General features: G+C 40.1%; 1 protein-coding gene across 1 annotated transcript in view; it reads right to left on the minus strand.

Annotated features, from left to right (window-relative positions):
• Positions 1-230: 230 nt before the first annotated feature.
• Positions 231-16,257, minus strand: part of MPPED2 (metallophosphoesterase domain containing 2) — a 223,508-nt gene continuing 207,481 nt past the window's right edge. The window contains exons 5-7 of the mRNA XM_069091354.1: positions 9,257-9,372; positions 4,909-5,022; positions 231-1,687 (exon numbers count right to left, since the gene is read on the minus strand). Of these exons, the coding sequence (XP_068947455.1) occupies positions 1,569-1,687; positions 4,909-5,022; positions 9,257-9,372 (349 nt within the window). The 3' untranslated portion in view covers positions 231-1,568. The remainder of the gene's footprint in view (positions 1,688-4,908; positions 5,023-9,256; positions 9,373-16,257) is intronic.

Consider the following 16,257-nt stretch of genomic DNA (forward strand, 5'->3'; position numbering starts at 1 on the left):
AAATCTGTGGCAAGATAGATGGCAAAGTGAAGGAAAAAGTCCACTGAGTGCTTTATCGAGCTTCTTGCCAGCCCATGCATGGTGGGTAATAAAAATTTATAGAAAATTAGAAAAAAAATGTAGCTTATTCTAATTCTCCTGAAAGAGAAAAGTAAGGCTGCATAGACCTCCTGCATTCTCCCCACTCCCCCAAAGCCCTCAAATTCCCACCAAAACCCTCAAACAGCAACTATTTAAAAATCTTGCAATTTTATTTGCATATAAAGGCCGCTAGATATAGAATATCACAATAAATTTAAAGAAACAACTGCTTTCCTAAATTCCATTAACAAGATAAACAGAAAATGGAATAAAGCCTGATAGCATTTACAGTGGAAGAACAGAAAATACCTATCTGCGACAATATTTTGTGCTAGCAAGATTGCATTTACACACAGTGCAAAATAAGGGGGTGGGGAAGAGAGAAAATAAGGAGACAATTCAAGGAGATTTAAATATAAAGGACAACTAAGCCTTATTTTAGATCGGCTCCATTGCATCCATTTGATTCTATACATGTCAGAAACTGCACCTAGATTTAACACAAGCTCATCGAGGCCTTGAGCACTGCTGGGAAAATGTGTTACATCTTTCGCAGTTTAGAGGTGCCGAGCAACATAACTCTGTAGCTGTTATGCTGGCAATATTAAATTCCTAGCTTAGTTATAAATGCACAAAAAATACTTATATATATAAATTCATATTTAAAAGAAGTCTGCACTTACATGTTTTTTCTTTTCTTTTTCTTTTTTTTTTGCTGCATGAAACAAATGTTCTTTATGGATTTCATCCCCATATTCTTAAAGCTAAAATAATTTAAGAAATTAACCAAAATAATAAGAAAGCATATCATCACAAATACCAATGCTGCTAACTATACCGCCCTTTGAAAGAGGCCAGAAACATCAGATCTGAGGCTCCTTCCATCCCCTTGAAGTAACTCATGTTACCGTGGGGAGGAAGGCATGTGCCTTGAGGTGCGTGCAGAGATGACCCTTCAAAGTCAACTTCTATCCAGAAGTCTGCTATACATCGGGGCCACACTGACAAACAAAGGACATCACAGAATAAAAATCAAACAGTACTCAACAGTTGTGCAAATTTGAGTGATTTTATAAAAAAAAACAAAAACAAAAAAAACTGCCTCTGTCTTTTTTTTCTTCCAGCTTATATCATATAAAATAACATTTCTCATTTCTTAAAAGAAAGCTTGGCTGTCCTTTGGAGAACACTAATGATTTACAATGGCATGGTCATTGAAAAAACAGGAGTCATTTTACAAATCCACAATGCTTTATCAATTTAAAACGGATGCCGCATTTCCAAAAAAAAAATTTTTTTTAAAGAAAGAAATAGAAAAAGAAAGGGGAATAAAAGCACAACCTCTAGCGTCGTTTTTGTACCAGCAATTTTACAAAAAACTCACAGAATTTGGAAAGAAACATGTAAGAGAATGTAAGTTTAGAATTAGAAAAATGGCAGTTTATCGACCTTCCTTCCTTCGCTCCAATTGGGGCATTTAGAGTGCTTCATGATCCTTGAGGGTTTGGAAGGTCAAATATAATGGGAGGATTGGTTGGCTGAAAGCTGACCGTACACGTTGAGGCGTTGATGTACGTTGTATAACCGTCTGTCATGATGCCGTAACCTGTGGGGAGAGTGGTTCATGCTGACTGTTACAGGCACAAATGGTGGTGACCTCAATGTAACTTCTACAGGCCACTCAAGTCAAAGATCTCTTTACTGGTGGGTGGTGGGCTGAAATTCAGCTGAGTTGCTCTGGATGTTAGCAGCTTCCAAAAGCTGCCACCTATTTCTTCTCTTTAGAAAAAGAAATGCATGTTGTATTCTAATTCAAATAAAAGGATTCTTTTGTTGTTATTTTTTTGTGCTTGACTTAACATAGAAATTAGGACATAGGGAAAGGCTGTGGTTCCTTTTGCCACTTAGTATGGGAATGCATGTAAATCTCTCCGTTCCTTGTTTTAAATAATAAAATCTTAAGATTTAAAAGCTGAAGGGACCCTAGAAGTTATCTAGTTCAACTGTATTTTCAGATCAGGAAACTGAGGCCCAGAAGGAGTAGGTGACTTGACCAAAGTCATGTAGTTAGTAAATGGCAGAGTCAGGATTTGAACCCAGATATTCTAATTAAAAATCTGGTGCTCCTTTTGCTGCCCTCATGGTCTCCTACTTTGTGCAAGAGTTTTGATGAACAAAAGACCAAGAGACATCTCCGTGTGTTTTTATTTTTGCTGCCTGCAATGTGAGGCAAATAAAAGCATTTCTAGTGTACTATTTAAGTAATTACTGTGATCTATAGAAAGAGGCTAATGAAACCACTCTCAGAGTGTGTGTGTGTGTGTGTGTGGGGGGCAAATGCGCGTGCTCACCTGATTGTGGATAATGCACTATACTTCTATGATCTAGACATCACGGCTCCCTTTTCCCTTTCCTATGAGGTGTTTGCTCTTCTGTTGCTATGATTCAATTAATCTTTTTAATAAAATTAATAAAATAAGATATTAGAGTATGTCATTATGACTTAGGGATTTGGGGACATTGGGAAATGCTTTGGTAAAAATCCACTTGAAGAAGAGAATAGAGTTGGGGGAAACCTTTAAGAGCTAGGTGAGGTGTGTGAGTGTGTGTGTGTGTGTGTGTGTGTTTTCCTGTTGAAAATTCTTCAAGTAGATGAACCTACTCTGAGGGCTTAATGAGGGTCAATGGAAAACTCTCTAGGGGGAGTGGGGAAAGCATTTACATGGGCAGTGTTTAGTTCTGAGGTCATAAAGTCTCCTTATCGCTCTCCATCGAGATGTTTGGTATTTGCCCTCTTTCTGCCCTCTTCAGCTGTCTTAAAGGAATTAAAAAAAAAAGACAAGTTTATTTGAATACAATCACCTCCCCTTTAGGCAACTTTACTGTTTGGGGGCTTTAATGGAATCCCCTCCTCTTTCCCGAGTGAGCTGAAAGCAATTTTAAAAAAAATTAAAGGGGGAGGGGGGAAATGTATGTGGTTTTTTTTTAAACCTGATCTCAAAATCACAGCCATTTCCCTCAGAAACCTGGCTTAGAAATGAGTTAAAAAATGTGGCTATGAAATTCTTTCCAGTCTCCCTTGTTAATCATGCCTAAAAGCCTTCTCCTCCTTCTCTGAGAGAACAGCCTCAAAGGCAGGGCAGGTTGGAGGCCCTGCTCTCTCTGAGGGCCGCGCCCCCGCTTTCTACCTGCTCAGCTGGTGCCTGCTCTCAGAGCAATCTGAATTTTCTCTTGGCTCTGTGGGGGGATTTTCAATATGCTCTTTATTACCACCTAACCAGGAAGCCTCTGAGTTTGTGAGCTTGGCAAAGCAAACTTTGTGGCTTTTTTTTTTTTTTTTGCCTTGCTTTTCTGGCACGTGACCTTGAACATCCCTGTTCTACTGTGAGCATACAAAGAACTCTCGAGTTGTGGTGGGGAAAAGCCGTTGAGGTGGGGCCTACCCTGCTTCCTGGAGGACAGACCCCAACCGCCCAGCCCCATCAGTGCAGGATCTGCTAATGCAGGTGATACCCTAGTGTCCCTCTGAGTGTGGGTCTCCCCAACAGGGAGCAGCCAAGACAAAGAAGCTTCATGAAGCATTTAAAAAAAAAAATTCGACTGTGATCACCTTGTGAATAGAACTCCCCACTTCCCTTTCAGGGTCTGGCCCATGGTAGTTCAATCAATGTTATTTGACTGAAAACCAGGAATTTTTGATTCCACAGCTACAAAGGCCTACAAATTATAAGGAAACATAAGCCTCTGCCCCGGAAATAATCAAAGAAAAGAATTAGTCAGATGTTTAAAATAAAGGTAATGTTTTCATTTACTCTGTGGAGTAAATGTGGAGTTAAAAACTGGATAGGCAAATAAGAGGAGCTAAATCATTTTAAACTTACTGATAATTTTATGTGTTTTGCTTATCGGTTACCATCCCTTTCCCTCTCTCTTCTCTTGCCCAGTCTCTCTCTACCTTTTTAAGGAGGCAGAGTAATACAATGCAAAGACTTGTAGCTTTGGGGTCAAAGGACCTGGGTTCCTATCCTGTATATATATATATATATATATATAACCTTGGACCTTCAGTTTCCTCATCTAAAAATGAGTTGTCTGGATTAGATTTCTCTTGAGATCCCTTTGAGCTCTGGATGGACAGGGGTACATACATGGAGACCTCCTCACCTATGGACTTTTTATTTTTGCAAACAGCCAGATGCACCCTGTTTATGTGTAAGAGTCAGGACTATTCACAATCGATGTACCGGTACTTTAGAGGAGGGTGTGCTGGGTTATAAATGTTGTTACCCTTGATTTGAGCAAAGCGAGATTTAAAAAAAGAAGAGTAGAGTTGTCAGAGTGTTGGATTCATAGCTGGAGAACCCAGACTCAGCTCCTGGTTCTGTTACTTGCTACCAAGTGTGTGATATCATGAAGATGTCAATTTTTCTGGGTCTCAGTATCATCACCTTTAAAATAAGGGTGTTAGATCTGGAAACCACTGAGGTCCCTTCCAGCTCTGAACCTCTGACTTCTGAGAAAGTATTTGTGAGGTATTCAGGTCTTTTGAATTTTCCTACAGCTAACCTTGAGAGGCAGGGGAAAAGTCAACCGATCTGGTTCCCATTTGTGCAAGGAATTGATTACTCTGCTCAGCCTGACTCAGAGCTAATAGTCCTTGACATTTGGGGGAAGTCCTAAATGGGTCTTTCAGTATCTATCTGCAAAAAGGCCTGTCTTTGTTGCACGTGGATCAGAACACAGCCAAAGGCACTGTGATCAGTCCAAGCCTATTTCGAGAGCCAAGGTTGCCACATGGGCATCAATTTCCCTTCTCCCATTTCATACCTTCATGAATTCCGCCAAAAACATGGAGTTTGGGTCGTACTCGTCTTTGCACGGTATTTAGCAGTTCAACGCAGCCAACTCGCTGAAGCTCCTTGGGGACCCAGTCTCGAAAACCTGAGGGCAAAATGAAATCAATACTCTTAATTTTCTCTCTTCAGGTAAGGTTTCATTTAGACTTTCAGGAAGCCATAACTCACTGAAGGTTTATTACATTATCTGTAATCCTAACCTCTCCATTAAAGCTTACAATGCCTTTTAAGAAACTTTTCACTCATCACTTTGTCTTCTTTAGAGTCTTTTTTTTTTTTTAGTTTCAGGGTTTTTTTTCCTCCTCTTAATTAACATTTTTCTCCCCCTGTACAGAATTTGATTTATTCCACTACTAGGTTTCAAATCCTCTCTGAGCTGAAACTTGGTGACATTTATTCCTGGCAGTGTTACGTGGTCTCTCACCCCTTTCCTCTTTCTTCTGTGTCTGCTTCTGTGTTTGTGTCTCTCTCCTCTTTTTCAATTCTGTACTTTTCTCCTTAATACTTCCCTTAATGCCCAAAGAGCAGATTTGCTTCCGAGATGCTCAGATTAAGGAGGGTTGTTACAGGGACATTATACACTGGCCTCCATGCACCGGGGTCTCTCTAGACAATTCAACTCTTGGCTCTGAGTGATTTCTAGTGACCAGAGTCTGGGAAAGCTAGGTTACCTCCCCAGGCTGATCACCAGAGATAGGTAAAAACGTGACCCATAACGGTATCCAGCAAGCTGGGGCTAATTGACTACTTTTAAAGTAAAAGCCACTTAGTTCCACACTTAATGCAGAAAATCCATAAAAAACTGACATCAATTATCACAAAAGTCGGCTGTCAGGATGGTTACAGTCTGAAATGGAATCTGTAGGGATCAGATGGGGGTGGGGGCTGGGTATATAGGAGAAGGCTGGGAAGAACAGTGGGTCCAGGATTACACAAATCTGTTTGTGGCACCATTGTTATTTCTACCTATCAAAAAAAAAAAGAAAACAAAAACAAAACCACAAAACAACATGGGGCCTAAATCAAGGTAGTTTTGGACAGAGGCTAGCAAGCAAGTTGACCATTTAATTCAGTAAAATGAAGAAAAGAATATTGTGGAAAACTGGTTAAAGGCAGATCATAAATAATGGTATATGGGATACGGAGGAGAGAAAAGGAGATATACCCAAGAATAATATCTGGTAAGCATGGAAATTTGGGTACTTTTCATTGAGCCAGAGGAGAATATGGAAGTTTTGTGAAACAGGTAAAGGTACCCACCACCAAAAATTATAGGCATATTTCTCCATTACTTTTGTTGCTTTTTTTTTTTTTTTGGTAAGCAATTGGGGTTAAGTAACTTGCTCAAAGTTACATGGCCAGTTATTTCTGGGTGTGGTGCTAAGTATCTGAGCCCGGATTTGATTCCAGGTCATCCGACCATGGGGCTGGTGCTCTTACTCCCTGCTCCACCTGGCTGCCCCTAAGCAATTGGGGTTAAGTTACTTGCTCAAGGTTACACAGCCAGGTATTTCTGGGTGGGTGTTAAGTGTCTGAGCCCGGATTCAATCCCAGGTCATCCCGACTCTGGGGCCGGTGCTCTTACTTGCTGTGCTACCTGGCCAACCCAGGTTGCTTTGTTTTTTAAGGGGAAAAAATTACTCTTCATAGAAAATGGCCATAGGAAGGGAAGTCTCTTTTGTCACTGGATGTGTGGATGGGTAGGATGGATTTGGCCACTCCTCTAGCCAGAAGTTGAGAATTTAAAGATGCTTTGCAAAAGGTTATTTCCAGTCTCCCTCAATGGGTGCAATTAGCAACATGTGCAAAATGTGCCTACAAAGTCATTCTGAAACACCAACTGCATGTTTTATTTTAAGCCCTCCCTCCCCTTTTCTTTGGAAGCTTCATAATACCAAGCTATGCCCTCCAGCTTCCCTGGTAGTGTTTGGCTGATCTTAACCTCTAGTCCCAAATCTTCCTGCAGCTTCCTACAAAGGGAGGGTCAGGAAAGGCTATTAAGGAGTTCTCCTGCTGGCTCAGAGTAATGGAGAGATGGACAGTCTCTGGAAAGCACAGTGGGGCAGGGGAGGGGAGAAGGGAGGGTAAACCTGATGGGGGAAGGGCCTTTGCAAAGTTTTTCTTGGAGGCCTGGAATTTAAACATCTGTCTCCACAATTTGCTTTCATTTCAGGCTGAAGGATTTGTCCAAGTTTGCAGTGAAACTGTTATAGGCCCTAAGTAACCCCAAACACATGTTTGAATGCAAGTACCTGATCCAATAGGGGAAATGTAGAGATCTGCAACCATTCAGGCTCTTATTCTGGGCCCCCAATTTTCAAGGGTTGGCTTTGTGGCTAGTTCCCTTGCCCTGACCATAAATGAAAGGGGCTTAGAGGCCATCTTATCTAATCCTTTGTTTTACACATAGAGAAATGAGGCTCCTGAGAAGTTAATTCATTTGCTCAGGTTCATACAACTAGTACCCGAGTCAGGATTTGAACTTAGAGCTTCCTGACTCCAAATCTGATGCTCTATCCACTAATCCCTCCCAACTTTCATCTGGGAAATACAACAGATGCTTCTATTCACCTTTGAGAGGGATCAAGAAATGGTAGCAAATGACTTCCAAGGGAAATTGTCTCCAAATATTACATTTTAAAATAATTTTCTGTGCAAATAGAAGAAAACAGAGACATGGGTAACTCAAAATAGCAGATGGTATATCGGATAGGGCGCTGGTCTAAGAATCAATAAGACATAGGTTCAAATCCTACCTTGGCTACTTTCCAGCTATGTCACCTTGGAAAGTCATTTAAAACGCTCCATGCCATAGTTTCCCCATTTGTAAAATGAGGGGATTGGACTCAATGGCCTCTAAGCTTGGTGGTCTGATAGTTCTTAATCTAAGATCCCATGGTATTCTTCTTGGGGTCATATTATCACCATCTCCCAACCCAGACTTGTCTCCTTAATTGTAGTTTACTTTGGCTAATATTAAATTTAATATGTATAACCCTATAGTAGTTGGGTAGTTTTTGAGACTGCCCTGTATCCTTATGGAATGAAATGTGGCAGTCCTGGATTAAAATTTTTCCATGTATAATCCCAAATGGAGGATGAAGTTGTGGACAATGAACAATAAATCATGATAATGAGCCATGATTACACTTTGATATTTTGAGGAACTATGATTTCATCAAGAGTGACATTTTTCTCCTGGAACAGATTGAGACTCCTCTATAAAACGCTACACAGTCTTTGAGAGTGGCTTTGGTGTTCAGACATGGTAATGAACCCTTTCTGAAATCTGATCCCTGGGTGACTCACATTACACCACCTAGGTTGCAATCAAACTCTTTCATGTTTTGTAGGATCTTCCAAGGGCTTATGTCATGTTCCACTGGTGTAGCCTTTTAGAGTCTAAGATGACCTCTTCTCCATCATATCCTCCTTATTTCTCTTGTATGCCATGATTGATCTTGATTTCACTTCTCCCATTAGAGTATCACCTCCCTGAGGGCAGAGACTATTTTTTGCCTTTCTCTGTATATCAAACAATTAACATAGTGCCCTGGGCATATTAAGCATTTAATATATGCATGTTTGTCTATCTGTTGATTGGAGGAAGAGTTGATCTCACAAGTAAAATAATACTTTTCAACCCTATAAACTGAAAAATTGGGTTTTTGATTTGTTTTTGTTTGTTTCTTATCATAGCACTGACTCTACTGGCTATGTAAAACTCAAATCAGACCCATAATCTTCAGGATAAACACCTGTAAGTCACCTTTAATTATTACTGCTCACTGGGGACTTTCAATTTTGCTTCATTTCAGTGTATTTTAGAGGAGAGGAAGCACTTTCTCTCCCAATAAAAAGCTCAAATGTCAAGCTTAAAGACTCCTCCCCTGTTCCAACCAGTTGATAAAAAGGGAAATGAACTCTGAATAAAAGCTGCAATCATTTCATGGTCATTCAAAAGCCTCCGGGATGGGGTATACATTGTGCTTCCCCCTCCTTCCCCGTAAGGTGAATACTATTCTTAAAATAAATTATCTGGCTCAAAAGACTGTGGTGCCATCTACTCATTTGATTTTCCTTGACTCCAATAAATCAAAAAATTTAATTTCAAGAACACCTGGAAGCCTAGCAGAACTGCTAAGTTTAATTATCATACTGAGCTTCTTTGAAGACATTGCTTTCCACCTCCCTCCCATATTCCCTTTTTTTTTTCTTTTTGGTTAGAGGAAAATGATTATGCCCCTGAAAGCATGATTTATTCTTCCTGAACAAAAAATATCCACAGTGATAAAAATGATGCCCCTTGCTTCACTTACCAAGAGGAGGGCCATGTGTCATTAGTATGTCAATTCCTTCTGGGATGAGGTTCCACTTGTCCAGCAAAGACTGACCTCTGGGTAGGTTAAAGCCCCATCCATTAAACCACGGCGTCCTTTGGGAAAAATAATGCAAATAGCATCAGGCCAACAGAGCAATATTTCATATTTTCAGACTTTTTGACTTGCCCATCTCCTCCAGCAGCTTGCATTTCTTTTTCTTCTCTTTTGGAAGATCTGTCTCTTGTAGAGGGACCCTTTCCAACAAGCTGCCTTCAAACCAAGACATTGAAATGTGAACATGTGGGCTGTGGATCATTCAGTGCAAAAGGGTAGGATGGTCTGACAAAGGAACATCATAAACATAATGAGGGCGATACTTCAGACGTGCACAGATATCAGAGCCACTTGGATTTCTGGCTCAGATCTCGAACAGTTCCACCATCAATTTAAAGGAAGAGTGCTAAAGTAAGCCCTCAACCTCCTCACCAGCAATTGTTCCTGGCAAAATCCTAATAAGGATCTAGAAAATGCCCTTATGGCAGATGCTTTTGTTAAAAGGACTGCTTTGGTGAATACGAGGTTCAACAGAGAGGAAATTCCAATCAATGTGGAGCCCAAGCAAAATGAGAGTAAGAGAAGAACTCAACTCAACTCAATACAATTCGGTAGACAAGTGTTAAAAGCATTTACCAAATGCTAAGACTGTGCTAGGCACTAGAATACAAAGACAAAATCCAATAGTTCCTGCCTCCGAGGAGCTCACATTCTATTTTGGGAATTCAATAAATCACAAGTCATTAAATATAAAGCACATGCAAAAAATACAGCATAGTTTCAAGAGGCAGAAAACCAATTAACTGAGCACATGCAGAAAGGCCTTGGATAAGAGGTGCCACCTGAAATTTGTGTTGAAGGAAGCTAGGAAATCAAAGAGGCAGAGCTGAATAGGAAGTTCATGCCATACATGAAGGACCACTGGTATAAATGGGTACAGAGGCAGGAGGAGAGATGTCATGTGGGGAAAGAACTAGTAGGTCACTTTTTACTGGAGCGGAGAGTGCATGAAGAGTAATAATGTGAAATAAGTCTAGAAAAGAAGTCAGATCACAGAAAAATGTAAATACCAGGAAGAGGATATATTTTATCCTAGAGGTTATAGGAAGCCCCTGAAGATTTTTGAGCATGGGAATGACCTCATCAGTTCTATGTTCTTGTAATACCTATTTGGCACCTGTCTGAAGGAGGGCCTGGGGAGGAGAAAGACCAGAAATCAGGGAAACAAACTAGAAAGCTATTGCAAGAGGCTTGGTACATGTAAAGAAGGGGACAGGTGTGTCAGATGTTGTGGGGGAAGACCTGATAAGGTCTGGTAATTGGATGTTGAGAGGAAGAGAGATGAGGGAGAGAAGTGAATTGAAATTCACAACTGAGGTTGTGAAAACCTTGGTGGCTAGGAAAATGGTGTTCCTTCAACAGAAATAGGGAAGTCTGAAAGATGGATGAGTTTAGGGGAAAATAAAATTAATTCCATTACATCTACTCTGGACGTCCATTTGATATACCCAGCAAGCAGTTGGTTCTGCAAGAAGAGACACAACACAGGAGGAAGGGGAGGAGATGCTAGGGGTGATGGGGAGGGAAAGAAACCAAGAAACAGTGAGCATATTCCTAACATGGATCCTTCTAAAAGCTACAGGGAAAAAGGTCTGTCATCTATCCCTAAGCAGACTTTCCTTTCTCCTTTGGCAACTTACTTTCTTCTCTTTCTCTGGGCATCAGTTTCTGCTGGCCATTAATAAAATGAGGGGATTGGATAAGTGGACTTCTAAGGTATTCCAGCTCTTACTCTATAGTTCTATGACCTCACATGGCCCTAGATTTGAGATACACTTGCCATATCACATATTATAACGACTAGACTAAAAATTTCATGAGGGAAGAGACCTAAATTTACCTAAAGTTTATATCTTGTCCATGGTCATTACAATAAATTATAATAAAACTGAACTAAGTCTGGAAAGCCCTGTGCTCTACAACATAATTCCCTTTCTGATAAGAGAGAAGATGAATTCTTTTCCCCCAAATCAGAAGTTTTTCTTGGGTAACAAATATTATCACCAACATGATATTCTAAGGTGCCTTAAAAGGGGCTCAGTACCCACCACACACTGGGTGCTATCTCTCTCCTAATAGCACCTACATTCTTATCACTATAAATATCTCCATGATTTGTAATAAATATGAAAAATTTAATTTTTTCAAAATAGAACAGAATTTAGCATTCTCTCCTTCCCCACATATAATGTATGTAGTATAGTGTATGTAGGTATGTATTTACACATGTATGTGAATATACACATACATATATGCACATGTATATAGGTACACACAGCCCTATGTAGCAGCTAGCACCCTTGTCTTTCCATAGATTGTGAATCTAGAGCTAAAAGTGGCCATCTTCTCTAACACCTTCATTTTGCCGATGAGGAACCTGAAGTCCAGAGCGGGTAAGGGATCTGTCCAGCTAATAACTATCTAAGGCAGGATGTGAACCTAGGACTTCTTCATTTCAAATCTAGAGCTCTATTCACTATCCTTCCTGTTTTCCATTTAGGAAATATGACAAGCATTCTTTTTTTCTCTTATCTATATGCATATTATACATCTATCTGTATGTGTTAAGATATATATAGAAATAATGGAGATATACATGCAGATATGCACCTATCTATACACACTGATATGCATACACACATACTGTGCATGCACATGCCCATGTGTTTATCTGCATACCTGCTATATCCCCCTCCAGAAGAGTTCAAGCACTTGAGGGCAAGGGCCATTTTCCATGCTGTCTTTGCACTCATAGCACCCAGCACAAGGCTTTTGTTCATAACAGGTGTCTAATAAATGCCTACTGTTTTGGATTGGCATAGATTCAAATCTTGAAGAGTTTCTCAGTCTTTTCCTGATTCCATAGATTTATATGTGACCAGGTTTATTTGAAATACTATTTGAAACCATCTTTTTTGACCAAGAAGAGATTGAATTTGACACACTGAAAATGCCAGCTGGGTATCTGGGCATACAATAAGATGGCTACTGTGTACAATGCAGAAGTGACCTGTGAACCAACCTTCCAATCACTCTGCTGATATATAAACGGTAAGAATATAAGAATGTAAGAGCTAAGAGGAGAATACGTGTTCTTTGCCTCAAAGTTCATCTAGTACCTCCTTGAGCAGGTTGTTCTAAAAACAGACAACATGGTGCAGCGGGAAACGTGGTATATTTGGAGTCAAAGGACCAGAGTTTGAACGCCAGCTTTGTCAGCTTCCTACCCACGAGTCCTTGGGCATGTCATTAATCTCTTTGGGACTCACTTTCCTCATTTGTAAAATGAGTTGGTAGAAACAGATGACTTCTAATTCAAATCTATGATCCCAAGGATGAAGCCTGTTACAACACAATTCAATTCACTTCAATTCAAAAGTGATTTCATGAGCAAGTCACAAACACTATGTATAAAGCATTATACTAAATTCTGGGAACACAAAGAGGAAAACAAAATAGTCTTTCCCATCAAGGAGCTTATATCCTAAGATGGGAGGGAAGGCCATGAAAAGGATCAGAAAATAGAATGTTTCATTTTGACGTTTAAATAATTTCATCTTTAAAAAGTTTCTTTCTTATACTTGCAACAATAGTAATGCTCTTTGCTTGCAGAAGACAGCTTTTTAAAAACTCACTTAAGTACCATCTGATTTGCTGAATCACCAAATTTTAGGGTTCCCTTCCTCTCATTACTAGGCAGTGAGACTGGCATATACATATAAGGTTTTGGTGAAGCTCAAGGAATCCAATTACTCACATTAATGGGCTTAGTTCACATCTTTTAAAAATGCTAGGGGAAACTTCTTAGACACATGGTTTCTGGTAGTGCCGAATAAAATCCCATCATTACTATATATGGCCCATTATGTTTAGCAATCCATGACTCTAAATTTAAATTCAGGCTCCAAATTGCTAGCATCTTTTTAATTTTACTGTAAATTCATTTAGTTGCTCGTTTCTGAAAGCTCCACTGGAAAATAAAGTGTTTGATGAAATATTCAGATCCTCTCAACAGCATAAGCAAACACAAATACATTTCTTTACCAAATAGCAGTCATTGTAGGCCACTATCACCAATCATATCCTCTGACAGGACAGAGGATCCAAGGCCCAAGAGGTCTTAGGGGGTATCTATTTGTCCGATCTTATAGCTTTATCTTTACAGTTTGGTGATGAATATTGGGAAGGAAGGAAGGAAGGAAGGAAGGAAGGAGGGAGGGAGGGAAGGAAGGAAGGTAGGAAGGAAGGAAGGAAGGAAGGAAGGAAGGAAAGAAGGAAGGAAAGAAGGAAGGAAGGGAGGGAGGGAGGGAGGGAGGAAGAGAGAGAGAGAAAGGAAGGATAAAAAAGATAGATGCATGAGACAAATTGGTAGACAGATATAGATGAATATCTCTATGTCTATGTCTATATAGCTAGATATTATTACTTGAATTTTTTAGAACCCCCCAGTAAGAATGAGTCTGTAGTACTCCTGATTTTAGACATATGGCCCTAATGGGTAGAAGATCGCAACACTGAAAATATACAAATATAGCTACTCCAGAGACAATTGAGATTTTTTTTTCCAAATTGGATCCAAAGTGTTTTAAGCCACACTAGAGTCAGAGGCCTGAGAGCAAGTTATTACCTCCTGGCTGAGGCTGACCTTTCAACCACATGATAAATATTTGCTGAATCAAAATCCCATTTTGGTGTACTAGATGGAAGGATATACTACTTTGTAAATAGAGCCAGGTGAAGCTCTTTTGAATTTCTTCATAGAATCTGAGCTGGAAGAAACCATCCAGTCAGGGGTGAAGAATCTGTGCCCTCCAGGCCACACATTGGCGCTCTAAGTTCTCAAGAGAACAACTGAAGTTTGGATTCAGTCAAAGGATCACACTTGAGGACCTAGAAGGCTACATGTGGCCTTGAGGCTGCAAGTTCCCCACTTCTGACAGGTCTTTCTCCTATTTTATAGATGAGCTCAGTTAGGGAAATAAATTGTCCAGGGTCAATGAGAACCTCTTTAATGCCTACTCTGTTTCAGGCACTGGGGATATAATGATCACTACCAAATAGCTCCTCCCCTCGGGAAGCTTACATTCCCTCCGAGTGTATGACAGAAGGCGGGTTTGAGTTTCCTGGAGAAATACAGTACTCTTTCCAGTAGACCACTGCCTTCATCTAGAAATGATGACTATTTTCAGTGTCTGATAAATCAAAGGAAGATCACTGGGGAAAGAATAATTTGACAAGAACTCTTGTAAACACCTTGACAAAATTGGGATTAGACCAGCACACATCACAAGAAGGGACAGCTAGGTGGCATGGTGGAGAAACTGCTGGCCCTGGAGTCAGGAAGACTCACTTTCCTGAATCCAAATTTGGCTATAGACACTTCCTAGCTGTGTGACCCTGGGAAAGTAATTTAACCCTGTTTGCCTCAGTTTCCTCGTGTATAAAATGAGCTGGATAAGGAAATGACAACCCACTCCAGTATCAGTGCCAAGAAAACCCCAAATTGGGTCATGAAGAGTCAGACACAACTGAACAACAAAAAAATGTAAATAAACTTAGAATGACTATTTGACTTCAAGATCATTTTGTTTTTAAACAGAGGCAGTGATCATAGTTTTCCAAGTTAATGCTTCTGATTAAACTGTTGGATACTCCTGTTATCCAGGGCCTCATTTAATCATCTGGTTCTACTGTCTATTGCCTATTTACCTCAGTGGTCAACATGTCTTTTTGCAATATAATCTAAATCAAGGACTTCCCCAGTTTGGTCCACCCTCTCTTCACCTTAATTACCTGATTCTAGAATCTGATATTAGAAAATAAAATAAATACAGGACCCAACCAAAATGCATTTCATATTTTAGAGAGGGGCAAATATTTTTATCAGAAGCTGTTCTGTGATTTAAAAAATGTACAATGCACAGAGTAGCACTTAAAAGATGCTTGCTTAATCCACTGGAAAAAACTGTCTAATGTGTCAGAAGGTCTTGCCTGGAAAGAGCAGAGAGGATTCAAAAGAAATTAGTATGAATGAGAAGTCTTTCTCTGATTAATTCTATCGTAAGTATACCACAGGGAGGCAAAATGATTGTCATGAGGACTTGGGTTCAAGTCTCTCCTCTGACACATATTGGTTGTGTGACTTGGGGCAAATAATTTAAACTCTCTGTGTCCCAGGTGACTCTTTAAGACCAGAAGCTACAAAAGAATGGTCAATCTGCATCGGTAGAAGTAGTTTCCATACCAGGAGTTTCCCCATTTATTAAATACCAGCTCTGGGAAAACAAATGAACAACTCCAAACATTCTAGCCAGGGTCAAAACCAGCCTTTGGATACTTGTGGTATCTCTTGGGGGACTAGTAGAGACATAAATGGGCCCTTTGTAGTCGTTCCACCATTGTTTAAAGTAAGGTTCTTTTAGAAACATGCAGCCCTGCTCCCTAGAGTGCTTTCCATTATGAGCTTTCCATAAAAGATTCAAATAATACATCAGTCTGCAGAGACCCAAATTACGTTTGGCTAACATTAAGCTTGTGACAAAATCCAGAAGTTTCCAAGTTAGATAGAGTTTAGAAGGTTCTGGCTTTTATTATCACCAAAACACATGTGATAATATATGCACATGTGCTAGAGAGACGGACAGAGACAGAGAGAAGGAGGGAAGGAGAGAGAGATAATGAGAGAGAGAGAAACAGAGACAGAGGAGGAAGGAATGTAGGAAAGAGAGAAAGGGAGATAGAGAGAAAGAGAGAGGGGAGAGGAGAGGGACAGGAGAAGGAGACAGAGACACAAAGATGGTGAGAGACACAGAGAGACAGAGAGAGGAGGGAGGAAAGGTGAGAGAGAGATTGAGAGGGAGAAACAGAGACAGAGAGGAGGAGGA

This window comes from Petaurus breviceps, unplaced genomic scaffold, assembly GCF_028583685.1.
Source record: "Petaurus breviceps papuanus isolate PSGF00001 unplaced genomic scaffold, PetGlider_PUasm1.0 188, whole genome shotgun sequence".
NCBI lineage: Eukaryota > Metazoa > Chordata > Mammalia > Diprotodontia > Petauridae > Petaurus > Petaurus breviceps.